This window comes from Labrus bergylta, chromosome 13 (genome assembly GCF_963930695.1).
Source record: "Labrus bergylta chromosome 13, fLabBer1.1, whole genome shotgun sequence".
Lineage (NCBI taxonomy): Eukaryota > Metazoa > Chordata > Actinopteri > Labriformes > Labridae > Labrus > Labrus bergylta.
The window spans coordinates 1103562-1131295 of record NC_089207.1 but is presented as its reverse complement, the minus strand read 5'-3'; the positions used below and the strand labels follow the sequence as shown (position 1 = coordinate 1131295).

General features: G+C 41.3%; 1 protein-coding gene and 1 long non-coding RNA gene across 2 annotated transcripts; one reads left to right on the top strand and one right to left on the bottom strand.

Moving 5' to 3' along the window:
* Nucleotides 1–14692: 14692 nt before the first annotated feature.
* On the bottom strand, nt 14693–27438 carry LOC110003314 (immunoglobulin superfamily member 3). The gene is given in 10 exon segments (XM_020658907.3): nt 14693–16763; nt 17288–17680; nt 18888–19280; nt 19975–20331; nt 23301–23339; nt 23342–23653; nt 24235–24633; nt 24731–25147; nt 26172–26543; nt 27281–27438. Coding segments are annotated over 10 exon segments (2958 nt in total). The 5' UTR covers nt 27351–27438; the 3' UTR covers nt 14693–16557.
* On the top strand, nt 16654–18239 carry LOC136181294 (uncharacterized). The gene is made up of 2 exons (XR_010667652.1): nt 16654–16784; nt 17261–18239. It is a non-coding gene; the product is annotated as an uncharacterized lncRNA (long non-coding RNA).
* Nucleotides 27439–27734: the final 296 nt, after the last annotated feature.

Here is a 27734-nt window from a genome sequence, read left to right as displayed (position 1 = left end):
AACCTGTTAATGCGCCCAGAATTTAAAAATATCACACATGTCTAAAAACAGCTTAAATGTTCTCAGCCCTGCAAAACAGCTCAGATGTGAAGCAAAACACTCAAGTTAACATGAGGAGGGCTGCAACTCCATAAAACCTTCAATTGATGTTTAAAAATGTAGGTTCTGTTTCAATTAATAAGTCATGGCAGCCAAACTTCAGTGTGTGTTTTTCCTCCTGTCTTTCATGTTTCACAGACAATGGAAATCTTCTATAGCTGGTATTTTTCTGAAGCCGACTAACTGTTACTGTGTGTTACATTGAAAACTCTTCAGATGAACGTGTCAAGGGTCCAAGGTCGTCCTGTTCTACAGTTTAGCATGTTGATTTTTATTTATATCATGAGTTATATGTTTCATAAAGATCAGGTCAAGATTATTCTGTTGTTTAGAAAGTACAAGAGCTTTGAAAAAGAAATGAATATTTCCTGAAATGGTTTTAACAACACAGTGCAACTCAGTAAGAAAAATAAAGAACAAAAACATTATAGCCAAATACCTACTGCAGGTAACAAACATAGGCGTTCTTTAAACAATAGAATACGGCAAATACAGGTCAATTAGCTGCATATTATTGGACATCCTGACACACCTGAGAATAAATTAAACAATTTATCAGACTTCTGTAGACACCATAATAATAAAAATGAATACCTCTCTGCAAGACTTGACAAAATTACCAATTTGCTTTTGTGCATGTGATGACTTAACGAGAGATTTCTGGTATTTTTCTGATGATAAAATGTTCAAACTGAGAGGGAACGTTGTCTATTTTGATCGATGTATAATTGTTCAGACTGGAGGCAGATGTACCTTGTCATCATTTTGCTTGTTGTGTTATCACATATATAACCAAAGACAGAGCAATGCTCCCTTTGTTGTGCACAAGGGGGGAAATAGTAAAACATTATTTCACAAATTGTTTTGTCAACTTCAACTACCGCTTGAGAATTTTTACCAGAGCAACCAACAAACCCTGTGATCAGACTGTCATTTCAGATTTGACATGAGTTGCATGGCTGAGGATCATTAGCTGCAACATGTTTTTCAAAAAACTCGGGAGTCAAATTGAGCTTTCACTTTTTATATATAAATATTTTTCTTCCTTTTTAGTTTTTGTCAGAAGAAAATACAGCAGATTGGCTCTGCAGCCTGTGGCAACAACAAACTGCTTGTACATGCAATCAATTCTCAACATTGCAAATACACTCATGAATAAGTGAAATGCAAACATCTGCAATGAGAAACAAAGAAACAACACAATGTATCAGCCCGGTTGGTTTGCTGTCTCCCATGCGTGCAGGCTTTAATGTAAACCTGTTGAGAGCTGCTGACAAGAAGAGAAAAGTCAAGGCTGCAGTCGAGGTATCTAAATCCAGGACTTAATGTTTCTCCCTCAGGACTCCATATCTCTGCTCTTCTTGGTCTTCAGCCTTCAACTATATGGGAGTGTGTGTATATGTGTGTAACAGAAAGAGGGGGGAGGGGTTAGCTTAGCTTCCTCTTAACCAGGCAGGGCTGTTAGCGAAAGCATTTGAATTGATTTTGAAGTAGTAGCTGTTGGGGATGCCTCTCACTGTTTAAACATGCTTGACACACACAAATCAAAAACAGCTTTCCACATCAAAGGGGCAAAGCAGCTTCTCGCCATTGGTGTAAAAATGAACAGCCAATTGTGATGACACAGCCAATTTACAAATTAATTTATAACAGGCCTTTAGCTGCAATAGGGTCATCTTATATTGAGTGTGCTCACGATATGCTTCAGCTATTACCCTCTGGTGGGGGGGGGGGGGGGGGGCTTGTTGCTTCATCCTTATCTCGCCCTGAGTGGTTGCCTTTATACATCATAGCAGGCGAGAAAAAAACCCAAACCAAATCTGCCTCAAAAAAGCGTATTATTGAATTTAATCTGCAGAGTGTTGGAGTTTTGTTTGTCCTTGGAGGTGTTTATCTGTCACTCAGTGAAGGTTCAGCCATGTGTCCTCCACAGCTGTGATATCTTACAGTCTCCAGCACAGCGGGAGCTCTCAGTTCTGGGATGAAAAAAGCTGCTTACCAACAGAAATACCAATTACTGCACACTGCATCGTGGAGTCTGATAGACCTGCTGTGGCAGAGAGACGCTCAGGATGAAAAGAGCTGAGCATGCTCTCATGGTAAAACCTGTATCTCTGCTTTAAGGAGCTCATTTTACTATAAGACCACAACGAGAACTGGGTTTTTTAAGGGCCTATAACGTTGGCACTTATGATAAAGCGTTATCATTGTGTAGCTTTTCTTGCTTCAGTGTAAAATAAACTGTGTCTGGTTCATTAAAAAGCTGCTCGGGCTGTTAAGTGAGCGTAAACATCTAAACTCATGTAAGCCATCACCTTTTCACACAGTGTAGCGAGGGGCTAAGCGTGACAAACACGCTCTTGTCTGTAGTGCCTGAGGTTCACCCAGGGTTTGCCTTTCATGTTAGCTGCGTCGGCTGCAGATTTCGCTATCTGTCTCTGTAAACAGATTATTAAATGCGGAAATATTTGTGTTATAAGAGCTTAAACAAAACAAAAAAAAAAGCACCTCTGGTAGGTTATAAAAAACAAACACCAGAACTCTCAATAATGAGAAAAAAAGACTTCAAAGATGAATGTAAAATGACCTAAATACTTATTTATTTTAAGAGTATTTCATTAGGATTGTGTAAATATGTTTCCCTAAGTGGCAACATTATATTTGGTGCTTTTACTTTGAAAGGGTTTCCTTTAGCTCAGTCTGTAGGGACTTGGGTTAGGAACCGGAAGGGGCGCCGGTTCAAGTCCCAGCATGGGCCAAGTCTGGAAATTGGACTGGTAGCTGGAGAGGTGCCAGTCCACTTCCTGAGCACTGCCGAGGTGCCCTTGAGCAAGGCACCCGAGCAAGGCTCGCTGTGGGCCGCCCCCCTCACTCTGACACTCTGAGTGTAAAATACTGAATAATATTATTGTTATAAATACCCCTGTGTGAACTCAGACTAAACTTGAGGTAGTTTTGTAGCAATGTAACAATTTGGCCCAAGATTCAGACCAGAGCAAACGAACTACAGGTGTGAAAACATCAGGAAACTGCAAATGAAATGCTTTCAGCGTGTTAAACTGTGATGCTCTTCTCTCAGCCACACCCCCGATCACTGATGTTTTTTTGTTCAGCTTCAAGACAGATGCTTTCACACCTCTGCTTGCATCACTGTTGCTAGAGAGCAAAGAGCAAATTTCTGAGATATTCCAATCAATGCAGATTATTTATTTGATTAGTTAGAAATATGAAGAGAGAAAAGACGGATTAACAAGACTCAGAAGTTCACTACACATTACAGTGAACAGTTACCCCACCAACCCTACATCAGCAGCATGCAATTCAAAAGCTGCAAAACAGCAGCGAATAGGCATTGTGAGCTTGTTCCTGCTGAGTGATTTTCTAATTCAAGGTTACTGTTCATAAATGAAGTAAAGAGAGCGGCTGCTGCGTCTGCACTGTGTCATGAGGCAGACTCTGTGAAATGATGGATGAAAGAAAAAACGTCACATAAAAGTATCATGAGACTTCTCATTACTTTATCAGGAATGTCTGTGCTCTGGACCAGGAAAGAAAGAAATAATACATGTAGACGATGACATGGACAAGACCATTTCTGTGCCCTCGAGGCCTATCGTGTCAGATTTTAAGGCCCTGATGATGTGTGACAAGCCGATCCTCCTCGGTGTCACATCAACCGGCTGTTCAGAAAAGAGAGAAGCTGCATGAAAGAGACAGAGAGACAATGACACACTGACGGATAAAAGGCTGCACATTCTTTAGCTTCATATTTCTTACCTGATTGGACCAGTGGGGCCAGAATGTGACAGAAACAAGTGTCACATTAAATACACTAATAAAGATCTTTTATTAGATATAATAGAGATTAATGTCAGTCATTACTGTTCATTCACCATTATGAAAAACTCCCCCCCCCCCCCCCCCCCCCCCCCCCCCCCCCCCCCCCCCCCCCCCCCCCCCCACACACACACACAACACACAGACACTTTTTACTGTTAATACTCTGAAGGAGTTGGTTACCATGGTAGCCACAGTGTGATTTGAAAGGTGGGGGATGGTAATCACGCCCTTAAAGTCTTCCTATGTGATGTTTCACACTTAAATATATAAATCAAGTATCTCCTCTGAAAATAACTCTGTGAGTCATGACTGTCTACAATGGGTGTAACACCCGAGTCCCACTGTCTGTGATGTTTTCAGAGTTTTCAGAGTCCTATCTTCACTTTGTTTACATCGCCAGGACGGCCGGCTGACTCCTCCCCTCGTGTATAAAAGTTGTTTAATTGAGGGACTAGAGAAAAGAAGAATAACATACTGTACTCACTGCTTAACTGTGTTTCTAGATCACGCTCATTTCAGGTAAATTTACATGCAGTGTGAAGATACCAGCATAATAAAGATCGCTAGCATTAGCATGCTAACACAACAATGCAGCGCCAGTTGTTTTGGTTTCATGCTGGAGCTCAAGGGCGACATCTGCTGGATCAAAAAATCACATAAAGACTTTAAACATTAATGCTACAGTCTATTTGGGATGTGACAATATAAGTAAAGAGCTAATGATCGTAGAGTTTTCTAGTGAAACCTCTAAAAGTAGGCGGCTGTGGTAAAGAGGTTCGTCTCTCAGTTTGTTTGGGGCTTCGATCCACATCACCTTGAGTGTATGCTGTCAGTTTTCTCCCCTTTATCACACAGTGATACATGTTGAAAACACTGAAAGGCATGACACAGAACCACAATTGTCTCCCAAAGGCTTCGCCATCTGTCTATGAATATGATTATTACTGATGAGCAGTTGGGCTCTTCATGAAGCGATCTGTGAGTGACTGTGAAAGGTTTGAATGAGACTTGCTATGAGAGCGCTAACACCAACTGGAAGACCTCGAAAAAGCCCTCCATAAGTGCTGTCCATTTACCATCACTATGAAGTGAAAGAGGTGGCTTAGTGTATGCTAATTTGCTCACAGGAGAAACAGAACATGAAGCAGCAGAAGCTAAAAGAAAACCAGAGATGAGGCTTTTTGCTAATTACGCAGCAAAGGTATGGAACACATTAGCATTAGATATCAGGGACGCTAGCTCGATAAATGTTTTTAAAAGTTAAAACGTACTTCTTCACCTTAGCATTTTGAACAGGCATCTATGGGGTTTTGTTTCACTGCTATTTTATACTGTTTCATGCCTTTTTAATGCAAATTTCAAATATTTAATGCCATTTTTTGTTTTATTAATTTAATTTCCTGTTATTTTATTCTGTGATGCTCTTTTTATGCCTCGTTCTGCTGTAAAGCATTTTGAGCTGCAATACTTGTATGAAAGGTGCTACACAAATAAACTTTATTAGGATTATTAGGGTATTATTACGAGAAACCTCTCATGAGCGTGTGCATGCCGCGCTGCATACCATGAGGAAATGCATATTTGTGTGTTTTCAGATGTATACAAACATGATTGCTGAGTGAGTGCTGTGTGCAGCTAATTAGCAACATGAGTTAGTGCGACAGCAGCGGGGGGGGGGGGGGGGGGGGGGGGGCTCCTCACACGCAGAGGGGAGCTGATGGGAGCTGATGGGAGCAGCAGAGCGTAGTTGCTGGTGACGGGGGGGGTGGGGGGGTGGGGGGGTAGAGGAGTTGGTGGGGGTGAGTGACAGCGTCAAAAACAGCACTAATGAAGACATCAGCTCACCTGCAGGACTCTCTGAAGTCACAGGCGAGGCAGCCGTCAAAAGTGACATTACACCGTGAAGGTATATCAGTCAGACAGACAGACAGACGCGTCTCACCCGTGGGTGTTGGAGGTATTGTGACACCCACACTTTCACTGAAACGTAAATGACAATTAAGCCAATCGTAGCTGTTTGGTTACAGTTGAAGCACGGTAAAGTTACGAGCATTTAATCCTCCTGTCACTCATCACGGGCTGAGTCAGAGCTCAGAGCTAACACATGGATACATGCTACATGTAGCATCTTTCTGAAAAATGTTTTTAAGATAAATCCACCTCGCAAAACAACCTCAGTGTAACATTTTCTCCTCTTGGTTGTTCTTTTAGCTGTATTTATTTACTCCGGTTTTTCAAAATAAAAGCATCACATAGAGCAATCTGGTTTTTAGAGCTAACTGGGTGTAGGAGCCATGTTTATGAAGTGCAAACACAAATTGTTCCAGCAGATGTCGCCTTTAGGTTAAGGTGAAACTCTATATAGGTAGGAACTATCACTGGGGTGTCAGGTGTTGTTAGACGGGGAGCAATTACACTTTTTTGACCGCTGTACGCCACGCTGAGGTAACAGGAGTGAATGTAAATGGACATGTCTGGATTGTTGTTTGAACAGTTCACATGTGACAGTAATCAAGACAATGATGGAATGAGAAATAAATATTCCTAAACAAAGAAGATATTGGACTGCCTTTTTTGTTAATTCTTACGCTCAGGAGCGAAGCAGCAAGCACGTCAATTAATAGACTAGATTAGCCCGTCTATGTAGCCCCTCAGTGGCTTTAAGTTTTAGGCTTAGCCGCTATACTGGGTTTCTCACAATAGATTTTCATAAAGTTAGAGTCTAATTATCTTTTGTGACTTGTTGTATGATGTGTCAGCTAACATTAGTTACTGGACATTAAATGAAACAGAATGTGTTGATTTGCTAGAGGATGGTAATATACTAGCACTTTTAAATGGCTGCTCCACCTCATAATGTACACACGGCCGGGCGGGTAGGTAAAACATTTGTGCTTGTGAACACAAAATGATCTCTCCAAAAGTCTGCGTGCTGGCGTCCTGTTAGCTTTGCATAGCTAGTCAAATGTGCAGAACTCAACTTAAGGAAACAGCAAACACAGAGTCAGATTGTCTGTGTTTGTCTGACGGATCGCTCTTATTGGAGTGCTGCTTCATCTCTGTTTTTATTCTTACTGTATTTGTCTGATTTATTTTTGGTGAACAGGCAAATACACTAATCCACAAAGGCTGGAATACAGAGGCTCAAAGCAGGAGAGGCAGCTAAAAGTTTTCATTACAGTCATTTTCATTTCTTTACCTCCGAGACTTTTCATTATTTTACTCACAGTGTTACCATGACAATATGAAGGATACTGTCGAGGAAAAAGAACGAACAAGTCTTCAACTTTAACGTGGTGTATGTGTCCGTAATGGAAGAAAATAGTAAAGAATTCATCACACTCACATGGGGGCCCTTTTTTCTTTGATTATATGCTCAGGGTGGGAAACTTAGATTCTGTTATAATGGCATGACACTGTTCCAGGAGATTTCTTTGGTAGGTTTCCATTGAATTCCCTCAGAAAACAGACACAGAATAATAATGTTTTCTAAAGTTATACAAAATAAAAATGGAGAGAAAGAGAGTTTAAAAGACGTTCTCTCCTCTGTCTGTCTGAAAGAAGATAAATTAACTCCATGATGTCTATTGCTGATTAGCAAAACATTACTACGACCTGAAACCTGTAATACCTGTAAACATCGTGAGAGTATTTGAACTTCCAATCCCGAACGCAAAGTCCTGCTGTGTGAATACGGAGAATGGCCAAAGAAAAACAACGGATGGGGATGCTAACAAAGAACATGTTCAAGGTAAGTTTGTGGTATAAACAGGGTCCTAAGTCTCTGACTAGACTCTTCTCCTCTGTCGCCCCCCGGTGGTGGAATGAACTTCCAAACTCCATGTGATCTGCAGAGTCCCTCTGCACCTTTAAGAAAAAGCTAAAGACCCAGCTCTTTCATGAATACCTACTAACTTAATGATGATGGTCTCCATATTATTGATGATGATGATGGTAATGACGATGGTTTTTGTTTGATAACGACGACTTATAAGATGGTTTCTATACTGATTAGAGCTCTCAAGAACTGCCCTCAATGTTGTGCTTTGCCTCTGGTCACTTCCTGTCAGCACCTGTGTGTCCAATCAGACTCAAAGCTGATCGTTTGCTCTTACTGACAAGTGAATTGTAGAATAAAAAAAGAGTCATTAAAGATGATTTGATGAAAACAACAAGAAATCTTCTTTCTTGGCTCTCAAAATGTTAAACAGCAACACGACGCTGTAGTGTGATTAAAGTCAAACTAACATTTCTCCCCTCTCTACCCTTCAGGGAAACATTTTGGAGGTCAGCCCCCTGACGGTCGCCCGGTGTGAGGAAAGCCTTCAGTGTGCCAGCAGGCTGATGTGGTGACTGATTAGCAGCTAGCATAGCCTCTGCTGATAGAGTCCTCTGATAGCCGCGGTGCTATATATTTTTTTGTTGCCCCGGCTGGAGATACCAGAGAACAAATGTTTTGGAAGCAGCTGACATTTTCCACTGCTCTTATCCCTCAGCTAAGAGGCCTTTTCTCTGCAGCGGCTCAGTCAGTATCGAAATCAGATAACGCACACAGACAGTGTTAGACCGGCTTAACCGTTGTTTTTCCCATTTTCTCACCCAAGGAAAGTTCACATCAACAGCGTCAGCCAGGAGTCAAAGTTGTGCTGAATTTAAGAGCCCTGCTCCAGCTGACGTCTCAGACTCCATGCTACTTCCTGGTGATGCTTGATTCAGACGCCACAGTGTCATCTGCATGGCGTGGCGTCTCCTGCTGCTCAAGTCGTGTATGTTATTAGTTATTCACAGTGGGCACATGTTGCTGTCAGCTGTGTTTCTTTGATATAAATATTTATTAAGAGAATTTCTGAACACTTTCAGTATGAGTGATGACAGTTCTCATAACGAGAGGAGTGTCGATGCTTGCACTGTAGGAAATGTAGTGAGATCTATGGAAGCCCAGAATGGCCACGTTTGCAAATTATTATATTTTCATTACTTTGTCATCTTTACCAAAACGAGATAATCCATCCATTATCAGGATGGAAAAAAAGGCTTTGTTCTCTTACTATGATGTTCATCAGAGGTCAGGAGTGTAGTGCTTAAAGAGCGCCACAGGAAGGAGTCCTAAAACCAGGAAGTAAGTTAGCATGTTAGCGCCATGGGGTCTAACGTCTAAAAGTCAACGGGGATTTTGAATGTGTTTGTGGTTTGTGGATTAGTTTATCAGAGATCGTCTGAAGCATAACGCTAGTGACGTCACAATCATCCCACCGTGGTGTAGTTAGCTTGTAGCATAACGTTAGCTTTTTACTTCTGTCGGCCGCATTAACGCTTCAAACATCATAAAGATGGCGTTCATCTGTGAAGATGATCCTGCTGAACAAAACGCCTACGCTTCAGAAACGTGTGTTTGACACAGAGATTATTTATTAATGACCCAAAATCCAATGAAAACATCCCAGAGGAGAATTCTGGTTAGACCTCATGGTGATGCTACTTCCTGGTTGGCCTACAAAACCACATCACATGGTTTGTTCTCTATAGACACAGAATCCATAGATTTTGTCTTCTTGACATCTCGAGCAGCTGAAAACGTCAGATCAAAGAAAACGAGCAGGTAAAGACATCAGACTGAAGTACAATCCCCGTTCAATCATCCTTTAGGACGATCACGTGAGAATCAGGAATAACCATTGGGGTAAACCGTTATCCTATAGGAGAGCGTCTTTAAAATAAATTATCCAATTATCTTGAGGAATTAGTCGTTGTTTTTTTAAGATGAATTAATTGGCCAGACAACAAAGAGCTTCGTTAACTCAAGATAATATCTTCTTATTCTGTATTATTTAAGTTGTTGTTAGTTCTGCTTTATTTCCTTGTTAATTGTTTAGCACCAATACACCAAGTCAGATTCCTTTATGTGTAAATGTACTTGGCAATAAACCCAGATTCTGATTCTGATTCTGATTCTGATTCTGATGATCAAATAACTTGTAATTATGAGATGGAATAATAATAAAATACAGTTGAGGCTGTTCTGTGTTTCTGTGAAAAGCCCCCCCCCCCCCCCGTTGAAGAAGCATCAACGTGTTTCTTCATCGTTGTCTCAGCTCTGAAAGTATGTTACATCTTAATCCCAAAACGATTCTTGTTTGTCAGCAGGATGTGTTTGTCTGTCTTGCTAAATGGAGCGGTCTGTGGAGAGAAGGAGAGAGGCAGTGACAGAGGAAGCAATGCATTCAATCAAGAGTCCGTTCTGATTGGCTGCTTTATTCATGTTTCTACTGTTTTTTTGTTTTTTTTTAAACAGACAACAACAAAGAAACATGATTGATTTCATTTTTGAAACATGAATCAATACATGCTTCTTCACGGTGTTGTTGTGAAATCTGAACTTGTCACAACCCTTTCCATTGTTTTTGTGTGTCTCCCTTCAGGGGAGAGACGCACAACAAACTGCAAGAATGATTAAAAGGCTGCACTGACAGCTTAGGCGCTTACACATGTAGACAGACAAGCATACCAACATACAGGAGGCATGTGGATAAAGCTGCTGATGGGGGGGGGGGGGTAGTTTAGTTTAGTTTATTTGAATTTGAATTTCCCTCGGGATCAATAAAGTATCTATCTATCTATCTAGTTCAGTTTATTTAGAAATTCTTTGAAAGAAGAGTCAAACAGAAAATTAAAACAAATAAAAAATAAAACACATGTGCAGGTGAGGGCTTATCTCAAAACCTCACCTTAAGAGATTAAACAAAGTTAAAATAAAAAACAGTAAAAAATACTGTGATAATAATCACAAATACAATTTACACAATTGAAAATTACATATAAACATTGAAAACATAAAAATAGAGCAAAACAGGACATACAGTTTGTAGACAATGTAACAAAACACACACACACACACACACACACACACACACACACACACACACACACACGAGGGTTATCTTTACAGTTGTAGTATGTGAGCGAAAAGGAGAGAATGGGAGCTGGGAGTTTGTTGAGAGCTCCCCTGACAGGAGCAGAACAGGCTATTACTTCATATTGCACCATTTAAGATGTTTTTTATTTTGGACTCTGCAGCTCTTCTTCCAGCAGCCGGTTCTGTCTCTGGGGGAAACAATCAGGCCTGAAGAAGAAAATTCAGACAGCTCTTAACAGTTTAGAGAGTTGTTGTTATCTGGATAAATGAGGTAATTCTCTCTCTGCGTTTGCATTCAGAGACCTCGGCTGTCACTCAGCCTCTGTTAGCTTCAGTGTCTCTGTTTCAGGGTCGGGATGTGGAGTCTGAGGTGTCGCCTTTGCATCCTCCGAGACATCGTGCAGACTTCCAGCCTCAACACCTGCATCAGTCCAACTTTGTAGGTATTGTTTTTTTTCCCGATCTATTCTCTGAAGCTCTGAGCAACACGAGAACTCGATTCAACAAGTGAAGGAAGAGAAGAAGAAAAACAATCGCAGTTTTCAAAGTCTTCGATTCTCAGGATGGAGAGCCTTGACAACCTGAGAACTCTGACTCACCTTTCTCTGTGTAAACCTGTTGATCTGTCTCTGTCCTTCAGGCTGACAACAGCTCCCTCTAGTGGTGACAGGTGATAAGAGTGATTTTAATAAACAGGCAGGGAGCGAGAGAGAGAGGGGGGAGAGAGAGAGAGAGAGAAAGAGAGAGAGAGAGCGAGAGAGAAAGAGTCAGAGAGAGAGAGGGGGGGGAGAGAGAGAGAGAGAGAGGGGAGATAGAGAGAGAGAGAGAGAGAGAGAGAAAGAGAGAGAGAGGGGGGAGAGAGAGACAGAGGGGGGAGAGAGAGGAGGGGAGAGAGAGAGAAAGAGACAGAGAGAGAGAGAGGGGGGAGAGAGAGGAGGGGAGAGAGAGAGAAAGAGACAGAGAGAGAGAGAGGGGGGAGAGAGAGAGAGAGAGAGAGAGAGAGAGAGAGAGGGGAGATAGAGAGAGAGAGAGAGAGAGAAAGAGAGAGAGAGGGGGGAGAGAGAGACAGAGGGGGGAGAGAGAGGAGGGGAGAGAGAGAGAAAGAGACAGAGAGAGAGAGAGGGGGGAGAGAGAGAGAGAGAGACAGAGAGAGAGAGGGGGGGGAGAGAGAGAGAGAGAGAGAGAGAGAGAGAGAGAGAGAGAGGTTTTGGTTCAGTCAGGGAACATGAGGCAGTTCTGTCCTGTCTGTGAGAAAAGGGAGTATCAAAGGAAAGTCGAGGTTATGGGCGAGCAGAGGGATTCAGTGAGCCGAGGTAGAGAGGGCAAAAAGTGCTTTAGAGAAGACTTGCAGATTTCAGGAGAGCTGTTACACTCTTCTTGCAGTTTGAGTGTCTTTCTCCCCTCGTGTTGCTCTGCCAGGGACACTTCATCTGCTTTTTCAGGAGGAACTATCACGTGTATTCTCTTTTGTCTTTTGTTTGCGTGAGATAGAAAAATATCTCTGACATGGCACAATTTGGTACCCACCACAAACAACAAACAGGTCTACTTAGTGCACCTGCTTCAGATAGCATGACAGGATGTGTGGTCGGCCACAGTAGACCTTTTACACAGACGACAATTTATTTTTTGATAGCATGTTTTAAATCTGCTCAGCTGTGGCTTAGCCTGGAAGTAAGTTTAGTTAGAAGCCATAAAAAAAACTAGTTTTTGTCCATTTCAGATGATTAACCGAGTATCACCAGCAGCTTGTGATCTCTACAACTCTATAAAATAATTTGTATTGTGTTGTCATATGATTCAGCAATATCAAACTCAAGGTCATTTTACTGTTCTGATTATCAGCACGGCTGTGATTCGTCAGCAAGAGACTGCCAAGTGTGAAAAAAAATTAATCACTGCCATATTGATATTCAGTTTAACCTAAAGTGTAATATCTCTTTAATAAAACACTTCTAAAAGCAGTATAAAACATAAATTATTAAACAGAAACAAATCAACATTTGATTTTTGTTGTTGTTTATGTAATTGTTCAGAAGTGGTCCTCCTGCACTCTTGATATGTTTCCATGTTACCTGCTTTACTTCATTATGTGCATTCATGTGTCGGGTTTAAAGTTACATGCAACCAGTGAACTATAATACTGTGTGCTTACTGTATTCACGTGATGAATAAAGGATAATAGTCTCAGTGTGCTGTCAGTGCTCAGGGAGTGCCTTTTGTCCAATCAGAACACACTAAAGTATAACTGAGTGGTTTGCCTTTCAGAGCAGTGGTTGTATAGAATAGAATAGAATAGAACTTTATATGTCGTCAAAGTGGAAAATTGTCTTTGGCTTCAAAAGAACAAGACAGAGAAAACATTATGACAAACAAGACAACAATCAAGCAGAGCAGGAAACCAGGAGAGCGTCCGTAATCCTCAACAACATCACAGTCAGCATGGTGCGTGAATTTAAAATAATATATTTAGTATAATAATAAGCCAGAGTTTTAAGACATTTCATAAAGTTATAGGTTTAAAAACAGTCATTTCATAAAACAATGTGCAGTTAGAGTTGGGGGGGGGGGGGGGTCGTTTTTTCCTTTATGAATTTAAATTTTTTATTGCATTTGGTACAAATGATTTGTCAGTGTGAATATGTTTGTGCACGTGTGATATTCTCCTGTAGCTCGAGCATTTGCAGGCTCAAAATGTGATGGAACAAAGGCAACATGGTTTTATATGAATATAACAGATTGATGGCTCATGCTGACAGAGCATCAAGCTGCATGGTGAAGAGTCTGATGTGGATTGAGATCATTGCAGTAGAGAGAACTCAGCAGGTCAAACCGGGCACTAAAACGCCTCGTAGAGCTGTGAGTTCTTGATATTTGGAGAGCAGAGGATTATAGATGAAGTCTCATAAATTCCACTTCATGCTTAATGCACTGTATCCAATGTCAAAACAAGAGCTGATGATATGCTGTTTAATATGCTGATGTTCACACTTTATATAAAAGCACAAAGCATGACGAGGGAGTCGTGGTATCTCACTGTCACACTTAGTCCTTGCTACACTGATTTGACACAGGCATTGATTTGCCTCCCAAATTCAATGTTTCTTTGTTTGCCCTGACAGGCATCGCCATGGAAACACAAGGGAAGTGGAATTACAGTAAAGTTAAGAGGGAGCCGGTCCACCAGACTGTGAAGGGCTGGCATAGCTCTACATCATCTCCCTACAGTCTGCTTTAGTACTTCCTCTGTGTATTAATCCCTGACATCTTTAAAAAGCAGTTTTATTTTGCACCCTAAGTTGAACATAACAGGTGTGCACTTATCAGATGATTTTTTTAGTGTAGAGGATCTGGTGTCTGGGCGCATTTCCTTAAAAGTGACGGGGAAGAAATGGATGCTATTCTCGTCTCTGACACAGATGGGGTGTTAAACATTGATGGGGCTGATGCAGAGAAAGTGAGAGAACGAGTGAGAGGCTCTACACTCCTCTTCCTCTTTACAGTTTGATTTGATTGCTCTCCAACATCTAAATGTGTTGAGTACTAACATCTGTTCAAAAAACAACAACCACTGCATTATGACAGAGATTCAGAATCTCACAGGCTGTTCTTCGTCAATCATACAGTGTATTGTGGAAACAGAGTGCATCATGGGTAGGGTTACGTTGAGAGAGGGGTCTTTAGCATTTAAATAAACACTTGGCTAAATTCGGGGATTTCTAATCAAAACCTTTTTAGTCATGCCCAAGTTCTCCTCCCCCTTTGACATTATACTCAAAGAATGGTGGTTCTAACTTGTTCAGCTTCTCTGGATGTCAACACACAAAAAAAGAGAAAATATTGTCGTCTCATAGTTTATAATGTAATTCCCAAGAACACAGAGTTTGTAAAATTACTAAACAATGAAAAGCTTTTCTCAAAACATGTAACATTCAAGGAAAGAGATGAGATTCAAAGATCTCCCTCACATCCACACGAGGCGTACAGAGTGAAAGAAGGAGCGTAGTGCGGAGGAGACACCTTCAGTCAAAAAAGAAATGAAGCATTAAAACAAATTCTCAGTTGACTTGAAGTTATGATTAAGTCAATGAAGACCTTTCTTCTAGTCCAGATTTTGGCTCTGATTCCTTTAACTGCTTCATCGGCCTACGATCAAGGACTGTGTATAAAAAAGGTTCCTTCAGTTTTTTAACCATTTCAAGTAGAAACCCTTAAAGACCCCAAACAAGTTACACATCAAATACACTTCACATTTACTATTTTTATCCCTCAGTTATGGACACAACCTTCCCACAGTGTTACGGTCTAAGTGAGTGAAACGCCCCCTGAACACAACATGATGATTTCTCAGTGATATTTATGGTCTTGGTCTTGATCCCTAAATGTTTTTGGTTTGTCTCGGTCTCGGAGCACTCTGGATTCGGGTATGTCCTGGTCTCAGTCAGTGAGGTCTCTTAAAGGCTTTATATGTGATGTTTTGATCCAGCAGATGTCGCCCTTGAGCACCAGCATGAAACCAAAACAACTTGCGCTGCATTGTTGTGTTAGCATGCTAATGCTAGTGATCTTTATTATGCTGGTATCTTCACACTGCATGTAAATTGACCTGAAATGAGCGTGATCTAGAAACACAGTTAAGCAGTGAGTACAGTATGTTATTCTTCTTTTCTCTAGTCCCTCAATTAAACAACTTTTATACACGAGGGGAGGAGTCAGCCGGCCGTCCTGGCGATGTAAACAAAGTGAAGATAGGACTCTGAAAACTCTGAAAACATCACAGACAGTGGGACTCGGGTGTTACACCCATTGTAGACAGTCATGACTCACAGAGTTATTTTCAGAGGATAAACTTGATTTCTACATTTAAGGGTGAAAAATCACATATTCAGACTTTAACTACAACACTATTGTTTAGGTTTAAACCAGATGTATTTGGGGTTCAGCCAATGCACTGAAAACTGTCCTATGTTGATTGTACATGCACAAACACACGTTCAGTAAGCACAGATTCACACACACACTTTTACAAAATCACATGTAAATGTAAAGTCATCATCAACAACATTGGAAAACTTCAAACAAAACAAGTATCATGTGAATATTTAGTTTTTTAACAGTATTTTTAACTTTAACAGTGCTGTGACTCAAACACTTGTTTTGCAGACCTGCAGACAAACACAATCATCCTGTTCTCTTGCAGAACTCACAGAGCACTTCCTGGTTGATTCTTCTCACGGTCCCTCGCAGAGAGAAGTTTCAAATCTTACCACATCACAGACACACTGTCTGGCATGTTGTTACAATCTGTCTGTCAGAGCGTGCTGCTTCGACTGGAGGTGCACTGTAAAGACACACATTTGATCTGCCGCCGCGCTCAACTGTCCACCTCTGGCAGTGAGAAGCTGGTGATTATGCAAAGGAGTTTTTAGCAGAGAAATAAAAAAGTGCTGGTTTAATTTCAACGGCTTAATGAATTTCTTTAATTCATAAAGGCTCAATGATTCCCCAGCTGCACTGAGAGCTAAAACATTCAAACATTTTTTTATGGATTATTATCAAGAGAGCAATTTAAACCCGTCTGATTGGACTTTAAATGAAAAGGAATAAAAATATTTACATTGGAAATACTTTAAAAAATCATCATGTTATATATTACAGGGTGAATAAAAAGTTGGCCTATGACTTCCTCTTCTCTTCTGGTCTCTTTAGTCGTCTGCACTGGGTTTGGTGTTGAGAGGATGTTGCTCCGCCCACAGAGACTGGCCCGTCTTCTTCTCTCCTGACACTTTGCTCCTGCAGATCTTCACCACCAGCAGCAATATGACCAACAGAGAGCAGATAACGACAGCCACAAGAATCCCTATGCAGGCCCCCAGATGAGACGCGGGCTCGGAGAAGGCTTTAACATCTCCTGCAAAAGAAGACCCATTATGTATGTTATTTAAAAAAGATATCTTCATATCTGTCACAAGAGTTGGCGATGTCTGTACTCGTCGTCGTTTTTGCAGAAACTGTTCTCGGGCAGAATATTTGTGATTATCAAATCATCTATGGCAATGTACTCCCTTTGGTTATTTTTATTTAATACGGACAGTAATAATGTTGCAATGTTTTCTCATTGAAGTTTTTTTATTATTTTTATTTTTTATTATATTTGAATTTTGTCCTCCTTAATTTATAAATGTGAATATATGTGCATGTGTATATATATATATATATATATATATATATATATATATACACACATATATATATATATATATATATATATATATATATATATATATATATATATTTTTTTTTTTTTCATAGAATGTATTTAATTGTAATTGTGTGTCTTGGAAAAATGTTTAAAACTCAATAAACATATTGTTAAAAAAAAGATATCTTCATAACATACACTTGCAGAGAGGAACAACTTGAGGATGTTCTTACCTTCTGGATAGACGTTAACAGTCAAAATCCCTGATTTGTTCGTCGCGACCTTCCTCCACCTCTGAGACAGCGATGGCAGCCACTCCTCTACCTCACAGAAGTACCGCCCGCTATCTTCAGCCTCTGACTTCATCACTGTGAGGCTGAACTGGTTGGGTAGAGGGTGGCTGTAAATCAGCTGTTTTCCATTCCCTAACCTGTCTTGTAGGGTGGAGTTCCGGTAAGACGTGAATACGGGGCGTGGTTTCATCTCCGTCTCCTTCTGCAGAAACCATGTGACCTGGAAGCCGGACTGATCACTGGACTGTTTGGTGATATGACAGGGGATGGTGAAGTCCTGAGATACACTCATATTTAACTCCAAGTCTTCCTTAAGAACTGACAGTTTGTGTTCTGTGAAAACAAAACACATATTCAACTTTATTTTGACAAAGCAACAAACCAATGGGACTGTACATTAAACCCTTAAGTAAACAGACAGAAGGGATATCAGCAGTCTTTGTAAAGTGCTCAGTCATATGCTTAGAAAAGGTATGACAAATGTTAGCACAGATTTTCATGAATTCATACATTTTGGTAACTTTGTGAATGAACCTTTTAAATCTGCCTATCATCTAAGAGTAACTCTTCTCTTAGGTTGAAGCTGTAACCATATCTATGTAAAACATCTCAGAGCAGCAGAGTTATATTTGGTTTGGAGCAAACTGTCTGTTGTAAGCGAAGGTTTGCAAAGAATGAAATGTATATGTCTGACATTTACGAGTCAAGCTGAGGTCTTCTTTCTTGCCTCATAGAGATGTACCAAAGTAGCCAAGAATTTGTAGGATGAACCTTCTAGCAGAATATAAGCAAGTCTGTGAACATAGAAACTTTGTCGGTTCATGATTGTTAACAAATTGTGTTCTGTTGTAACTGTCTGACCTCGGCTGATTAAACCGTGTTATAATCCACACTCTGTTTCACGATTTCATCATTGGATTTATACAGCAGCAACAACAACCCCCACCAAACAACATACAACATCATAAGTGCAACAGATGTGAGAGCAGAACATACGACAGCACGAAAGGAGAAGTGGTCATTTTGCAATATGTGGCTGAGAAGCATCAGCCTGATAAGATGTGTCAGCACATGACTCTGCGTATATGATCAACTTCCTCTTTGAATTTGTAAGAAATGTTTGCAACATTTATACTTTGTCAAACAACATCCTATAAACTGTCACCTCCAGCTGCTACAAATGATGACATGTTAAACAGGGTCATGTGTTATCTCTTTACAGCTCGGCCCTGTATTTACAAAACTGGAGTAATGTGAAGTGATATCAAACCGCTTTGTGTAAAAACATGTTACACTTTATGTGCACTGAATATTCTGACAACATTTTTGTTGCAGCTCTCAGCTGATCTATTTTTGAAGTAGCCAGCAAACACCTCACATTTAGATCCTGAGAGCACTGAGCTGTTATTGGTTGTGGGGTGTAACAGAGAATCTATTGTCCTCAAAAGATGTCTGGGGTTGTGATGTTGCTGTTTATCAGGTTTGAGAAATATTCTTGCCTTGATTTTCAATAACGACATAAAGACATAAAGTAATGTACCTGGCTCCATCACTGTTAGATTTGTGGGTCTTGACACCGATGGGAGCTGGTACCAATCACCAAGAGGATCTTGTAGCCACTCGGCCACCTTGCACAGGTACACGCCGCCGTCTGAGATCTGAGTCTGCCGAATACTTAATTCAAAACTTGGGCCTTTTGAACGCTTGGCGCTGATCCTCTGCCTCTGGCTCGGGTCTACCTGGAGTCCAAACTCGACTTTAGCGTCCTGGTCTGAGCTCAGGATGATCTTACTCTCTGCCTTTTGTTTGTGCTGCCAGGTGACGAAGTAACGAGTCGACGCAGAGGGTTCAGAGGTCACCGAGCATCGGATTTCGATGTCCTGGTCGATGGAAGTCGTTAAGGCCGGTGATGAGGTCAGAGCGAGGCTGCTCACTAGAAGGAGGAGGAGTCAAGTTAGTCATGGGGTAAATGGAGTTGAGCTTATAAGAAAAAAAAATATGACAAATGTTTAGACAAAAGAATCCACGTTTCATGACAGCCGCATAAAATACCATTTTATCTCTGTCAATTAAAGATCAGGAAAAGATTTTTGTTTTGTACTTTTCTAACCAAAAGTCAGTCATTAAGGCAGTTTCTATGAGTAACACTGAAATATTTGAGCTTTGACTCTTTGACACCACCTTTTATAACGCTTTTCTAGTCTTCTGACTACTCAAAGCGTTTTTTACACTGCAGGTCACACCGACACATTCACACACTGATGGTAGAGATCGCTTTCCTGATTCTTGTTGATTTTAAATTGTTCCTACGTTCACCTTTTAGAATTCCTTTAAAATGAATTATTCTTTATAATTCTATAACCTGCCTGTTTTTATATTTGCTGTCCTTGTAAAGTACTTTGTAACGTTTTTGAAAAGTGCTCTATAAATAAAATTATTATTATTATTATTATCATGTAGTATGTTGCCCAGCTGGGGGCCCACAAAAACAAGTTTCAGGTTACATAATTTACATATTAAGCAATACTACAGGTCTGTTGGGCAGTGGGCATGTTGCCCAGCTGGGGGCCCACTGATCCACAGCCTCCCCGGGTCATATGTAATGTGAAGAACCAACTCAGCAGTACCTGGGTTCTGCACCTGCACAGCCAGCTGGTTGGACGCAATCTTGTGGGCGTTGTACGACACGCTGCACTCGTACCGTCCCACCTCCCTGTGGCTCGCCCCCCTGATGAGGAGTTTGTGAGTGAAGCCGTTCCCCGTCTTCTCCACGTTCAGCTGGTAGCGGTGCTGGTCTGCGGACCAGCTGATGGCTCCGTCCGCGTACACCGTCAGGATGTTGTCTATGATGGAGGCGTCGCGCTGCAGGCTCCAAGTCACCGTCATGGGGAAACGTACGCCTCGGATCCGGCACATCAGAATCACATTTTCTCCTATGGTCACCGAGTTGTCGCGACTTATGAGGTTCACTTTCACAAACGAGCCTGAGACAGAAAACGAAAAAAAGGAGAAGTTTGTGAAAAGAGAAACATCAAAGTGGAAAATAATTACTGACGTTTTCTTGCACTTCTCTGTTTCACTCACAGATTTTTAAGTGTTTATAAAAACAGACTGAAATGAACACTGTTGTTTACTTAAAGTCTTTCTATGTATAACTCTGTGAGTCATGACTGTCTACAATGGGTGTAACACCCGAGTCCCACTGTCTGTGATGTTTTCAGAGATTTCAGAGTCCTATCTTCACTTTGTTTACATCGCCAGGACGGCCGGCTGACTCCTCCCCTCGTGTATAAAAGTTGTTTAATTGAGGGACTAGAGAAAAGAAGAATAACATACTGTACTCACTGCTTAACTGTGTTTCTAGATCACGCTCATTTCAGGTAAATTTACATGCAGTGTGAAGATACCAGCATAATAAAGATCGCTAGCATTAGCATGCTAACACAACAATGCAGCGCAAGTTGTTTTGGTTTCATGCTGGTGCTCAAGGGCGACATCTGCTGGATCAAAAAATCACATATAAAGCCTTTAAGAGCCACAAACAGCAAACCAGACCATTAGGAAGAAGATTCTTTCTTTAAACGTCGCTGCGGGGTAGGTCTCAAGACGAGGAGATGAACGGCACACTGAGGAAAAAGCGTCTTTGTTTGTTTTCACCTTCAAAGATTCACAGTGAGTGAAAGATATGACGAGTGAAAACAGGATGAGCGTTTTTTGTCAGAAAACAAAACTTACACATGAACAGGAGGACAGAGTCAGATAGTGCTGACGTTATCATAACATTCGAATATAAGCACAGACACGGGCGGTTCTAGGCAAGGGCCAACAGGGGCCAGTGCCCCTGTAACACTGAGCTTGGTCCCCCTTGTGGCCACCCCTCCAAAAGGAAGAGCCCCCCCCCCCCCAATAACACATACACAGTATTTGACTCACAATCTACTGTTTGGCATATTATATATATATTTATTAAAGTGATCATTTTTGTCAATTTTTCACCATGGTTTAATGTTCCCCTCTGACAAAACAACTGGCCCCAGTTTGGCCCCCTCAGTAAAAGTGGTCTAGAACCGCCACTGAGCACAGAGACACTCAAAGAGTCTTTGTGCCAGTTTAACCAACGCATGTTAACAAAACTTTAAGCCTTTCACCCTGGGAGTGAACACTGCAGTATTCATAAAACCCAACAACACAAAAGTGTTCAACAGAGCAAAGAAGATCATGAAGAATTCTTACAGCTTTACGAGTCGGGCTCAAAGTTTTTCCTGAATAAAATCAAAAACTCTTCTCGTCTTTGAAGCACGCTTTAAATGTCATGGCAATCTGCCTTTTGGTTTTTTAAAGTGTTGAGTGTCGACTAAAGATTGTTACCCGAGGTAGCACACGAGGCAGATCTGAAATGTAAAAAGGTTCCTCCTCTCTGGAGCATTAATGCACTCAGTATTTATCAGAGTGCATTAACACTTTGAGATTTTCTTGCATGCAGATGAACGTGTCGTTGGCACCGCTGAGGGATCAGAGCGGTTGTCCAAACAGTGTTTTCTGGTAGAACGCATGCTAACTTTAGCGGCCAGCATTTGATGAAGTAAATTTTTGGGTTGTGTAAAAGGAGGAACGTTATTAATCTTGTGTATGTGAAGCTCTCGCTGCTTGTTTGAACATTGTGCCTTCATTACATCAGTAACGCTGCACAGCGATGTGATGTGACACACTGGGTCATCCAATAATACGCTGATGCTAATGCAATGTATGAGTCAAGCCCCAACCTGCGGGGTTGAGTTGTTGCTATGACGATAAGAGTTTTTGGTAATAAGGTGATGTTCATGGTTGGATATGGTTAATCACAGCTCTTTGCCTGTTACTAGGTTGACTGAAAGTTAGTGTGAGACAAGATTTCAAACATGTGGAGCGCCATCGACAGGCTTCAAAAGAACGCTCCAAAAAACCAAAAGGTGACATCACTGAGAGTACGTCCATCTATATACAGTCTATGGCAGCCTTTCCCAAACTTAAAACTGCTGCAGCCCACTTTGATATACAAAATGACTCCGGGGCCCAATATAAAATAAAAGTTTTGACTACAGCTCTCACTTTCAGTTAGGGTAAATTATTGGACATGACAACATGATATTATGACAAGATAGACACAAAAGTTTACTGAACATTATGTCCATGAATAGTCATGACACGCCTTACTAATCACTCAAAGGGTTGACTCATGGTAAATCATCATTATTGTTATATTTCTGTTATTTTTATACTTGGTGGAGGGCTTTTCGCGGCCCACCTGCAGTACCCACATGGCCCACCAGGGGGCCGCGGCCCACACTTTAGGAAGCACTGGTCTATGGCAATGGACGTAATGAAGGTGAAACTTGGTTAGAGGTGCAATAAGGGGTTAAGGCACTTCTGTTGAGCAGTACATCACTTCATTGGAAACCGACCAGTTGTCAGAAAGAAAAAAGAAAGAAATGTTCTTCCTGATTGTCTCATTTGCTTTTGATGGTAATGTAGAATCGACAGCTACAGTCTGTTTTATAAGCAGATCTAAACTCCTCACAGTGGTTTTAACTGTTTGATGGATTCATGAACAGATGGTCACAAACAACTGGCAGACTGGCCAACATCTGCATCCCATCCCTTTGTTTCAGATTCTCATACGAGGTGAGAGGAACTTGTTGTGCCAGCAGGCCTGTTACATCATTCATCCTACAAAGACAGATTTTATTTTTTATATTTTGTATTTAAAAAAATTTTAATTCTATTTTATATATTGTAATATCTTCTTATTCTGTATTATTTAAGTTGTTTCTAGTTCTGCTTTATTTCTTTGTTAATTGTTTAGCACCAATACACCAAGTCAAATTCCTTGTATGTGTAAATGTACTTGGCAATAAACCCAGATTCTGATTCTGATTCTGATTCTGATTCTGATTCTGATGGAGACATATCTTACCAGCAGGAACCACGGTCACCATGGCGGTCTGTGAGCGGGATTGTTTTCCCACTCGGACACGGCACACTGATAAACACCTGAGTCCGATGGTTTGACTTCATCCAGCTCTAAGGTGAAGGTGTCGGCTGCTGGACGCGTCGCCTTCATTTTCTGACTTTCCGACTTCTCTATCACTATGCCCTCCTGACTCAGGCTGATGACGGTGGTGAATGCAACACTTGACGTGGCTGTTGGTTTGTGTTGCCAGGTGATTGAGAGCTGTCCTTTGTAGCCGTGTACTCTGCAGGTGAGCTTCAGTCCATCGCCTTCGTTAACACTCGTGTCATTCTGCATTTCCAGTGAGAGCCCACTTTCTGTAAAAACACGAGGACACAGACAGAAGGCATGAGCATAATAATTCTACAATTCACTGAGCAGACTCTTTTATCCAAAGTGACGTACATCAGAGAGTAAGAACAACACAAGCAAGGATCTAGAAAAAAGGGAACAATGTGAGTAAGAGCAAACGATCAGCCTTGAGTCTGATTGGACACACAGGTGCTGACAGGAAGTGACCAGAGGCAAAGCACAACACTGAGGGCAGTTCTTGAGAGCTCTAATCAGTATAGAAACCATCTTATAAGTCATCGTTATCAAACAAAAACCATCGTCATTACCATCATCATCATCAATAATATGGAGACCATCATCATTAAGTTAGTAGGTATTCATGAAAGAGCTGGCTCTTTAGCTTTTTCTTAAAGGTGCAGAGGGACTCTGCAGATCACATGGAGTTTGGAAGTTCATTCCACCACCGGGGGGCGACAGAGGAGAAGAGTCTAGTCAGAGACTTAGGACCCTGTTGTGAAGGTTGGATCAGAGGCCTTTCATTGGCAGAGTGTAGTGGGGGGGGGGGGGGGGGGGGGTTATTTGAAGGGTTCCCTCTCTGACTGACCTGTGGCTGAGATAGTGATCCTCTGTGGATCGGAGTCCTGAGCAGCTCCTTGTGTTAAAGCACCATCTTGTCCTCTTTTCTGAGGCCACGCTCTGCAGATGTACTCTCCCTGGTCCTCGATTCTGACCGGCTGCAGTCTGAGACGGAAATCTCTGTCGCTGATGCGGGCCACTCTGAGCTCCTCCTCTCGCACGCTGTACTCGTGCCCCACGGAGAGAATGCCCGTCGGGCCGACGCGAGCCAGCTCGACACCCCCTCTGGACCAGGCCACAGAGAAGAAGCTTTCCTCTGAGCTCTGTTTGTTTACATTGCAGTTTATCGACAGCGCCTGGCCGACCTGCAGCGCTGTGGGCTGCAGAGAGATTCTCACCAACAGAGGCGACGTGTCTGGAACCACCTCTGAAAATAAACAGCAGAGCGACAGAGACATATCCTGTGAAGAAGCCAAAGATGAAAGGTGTCAAACATCAACATTTAAAGTGTTGCTGCTTCTAACCTCTTGCTTCCACATGTAAGACGGTCTCCTCTGCGTCCTTCTGTGTGATGGAGTACCAGGAGCGGTCAGGATCCTGGATCCACTCCTGGGCCCGGCAGAAGACCCTCCCGCTGTCTGACAGCTGGAGCTGACCCATGCTGAGCCGGTACATGACCCCTCCTATCTTATCTAACCTTATGAGTCCAGCTTGGTGACGCCCCTCGAAGCCCTGGCCGGGGCTGAGTGTGAAATATCTGTCCACAGAAATGATCGGACGAGCGTTGTCGTCACCGTCTCTGAGCAGGAACCAGGTGAGAGACAGGTGGGTGTGCTGGACCGTGTTGCTGGAGGCTTGGCACGTCGAAGTGAAAGCTTCACCCTCATTAAAACTCTGTGAGGTGGAGGCAGGTGATGAAACACTCAGGGAGTTGTCAATCACTACGGAGCCACAGCAGAAACAGAAGAAAACAGAGATGAAAGTCGTACATATTTGCAGTAACATTAAATAGGTTGTCTTTCATGTCAAAATGTTTTTAGCTCAGAAGATGAAGAGCAAAGAAGAACATTTAATTTTAAGCATCAGTTTGCAAGGACAACTTTAAAGTCTTTATATGTGATGTTTTGATCCAGCAGATGTCGCCCTTGAGCACCAGCATGAAACCAAAACAACTGGCGCTGCATTGTTGTGTTAGCATGCTAATGCTAGCGATCTTTATTCTGCTGGTATCTTCACACTGCATGTAAATTTACCTGAAATGAGCGTGATCTAGAAACACAGTTAAGCAGTGAGTACAGTATGTTATTCTTCTTTTCTCTAGTCCCTCAATTAAACAACTTTTATACACGAGGGGAGGAGTCAACCGGCCGTCCGGGCGATGTAAACAAAGTGAAGATAGGACTCTGAAAACTCTGAAAACATCACAGACAGTGGGACTCGGGTGTTACACCCATTGTAGACAGTCATGACTCACAGAGTTATTTTCAGAGGATATACTTGATTTCTACATTTCAGTGTGAAAAATCACAGATAAAGACTTTACTACAGAAATGTATTTCTGTCATTGGAATTAAATTGTGGAATTCTTTAAATAATGATTTGAAGGGTTGTGTTCAGATATTTCAGTATAAGAAAATGTATAAGAACAAAGTTATCAGACTGTATGAAATTTGCAGTTAGTGTGTTTTGTGTGTTTTCTTTCTTATCTCTGAGGAAGTGAAGACTGAATTGTCAGATTTGTTTTATGTTGGTATTCATTCATTGATTGTAATTTGGACAGACCAGACATTTATTGTTTTGCTTTTTGAGTAAGGAGGCAGGCAAAACAAGATTTATTCTTCTCCCTGCTTCTTTCTGTACATGGGATAAAGTTTGAATCGCTTTTTCTGTTGTGTGTTTTGAAATGTATGGAACAAATTAAAAAAATGAAGATGAAAAATGAAAATGAAAATGGAGACTGGGTACCTTTCACTGATGTCGACGCGCTGTAGGCTCCATCATAACTCGCTTCTGCATTGAGCACAGAGCACTCATAATCCCCTTCATCACTCTTCTGCAGGCTGAGTATCTCAAACAGGACGGAGTTTGGAGACACATGTGTCAGAGTGATTAGCCTTTCCTCGAGACGACGCTTATACGAGGAATAGCTGAAGCCTGGATTGCTGGAGCTTACGATGTTCTCCGACATTGGTTTCCCGGGCTTATTAACGCGGAATTCAAAGTGTTTCTTGGTGTCGGCGTTCTTGAAGCCGCTAACATTGCAGGAGATGGAGAGCTTTGAGCCGACCACACGATACAGAGGTCCAATCGGTGCTTCTGTGTTCACTCTGGCTTCTCCTGAGTGAACAAAAAAAACAAGTAAAACACAGTCAAATTAAAATGGCAACTTTAGGTTTCCATTCAAATGAATAAAGATTCTACACTCCAGGGACTAAAATGTGTTTCAATATTTCAGGTTGTAAAGCAAACCTCTGTTTGACCTCTGAATGAATGGCAACAATGAGAGCAAAAGACACTTTTCACAGTGCATTCATTTAATTTTCAGCATCCATGAGGATTCTGACTGTGCATGTGAATAAGTGAAAAAGTCTGTTAAAGTAGAACTGTTGATTTACTCCCAAACGAAAAGAAGCAATTATGTTGTTTTTTCAGTTTCATGAAAAGTGATTTGCCATGAGTTTGCCTTCCACTATTAAATCGTAAAAGAGGGGAAGAATAACATATGTGAACAATCCATTTTAAATCACATTTAATCATTTAAAGGCTCTGCAAAAAATCTGACATGTTATACTTTTTTTTTAAAGTTCTTGAAACAGAAGATAGTATTTTGATTTATCTAATAAAACTTGAAAAATCAAGTCCTTTTTATACACTTCCTTGTGATTGAATAGACTGACATAGAAAAAACAAGATCATCAAATCCTTGAGCAACACAAAGGTGGTTGGTTTCACCCATTAACTCTCTTTAAACCAAAATATAGCCTGAATTGAGCAACATGAGTACAGAGTCATTGTTGCAGAGTCATTCACTTTCTCAATGCACTCCATCTGCAGTAATTCAATGTACCACTCACCACAGTGCAGGAAAAGTCCAAGATAGAAGAATATATTGGCCCTCAAAAGGGACTGCAGGGGCCTCCTCATCCTGAACCTGCTTCAGATGTGACAGTGTTCACAGCAGAGCAGACCATAAAGCTCTGAGGCAGCCTTTATGTGCCAGACAGAATATAAAAAACAAGTGGTTTCTGCTTCCTGTAGTTTCATCAAGAGGAAGTCTGACATATTTCCTGCATGAATGCAAACTTATGATCACAACTCAACACTTAGGCTATACTGTCATTTACATATATGCACATTAACCAAATTCACATAAAAAAAGACAAGTAACAAAAGTTCCATACAGATCTATCATCGATGTGATTGGGTTTAGATTTAGAGGCTCTCCGTTGTAAAAATAATAATAATAATAAAAATAATAAAAATACAATCATATTGTCCTCATTCATAATATAATTTGGTTTGTCAGCA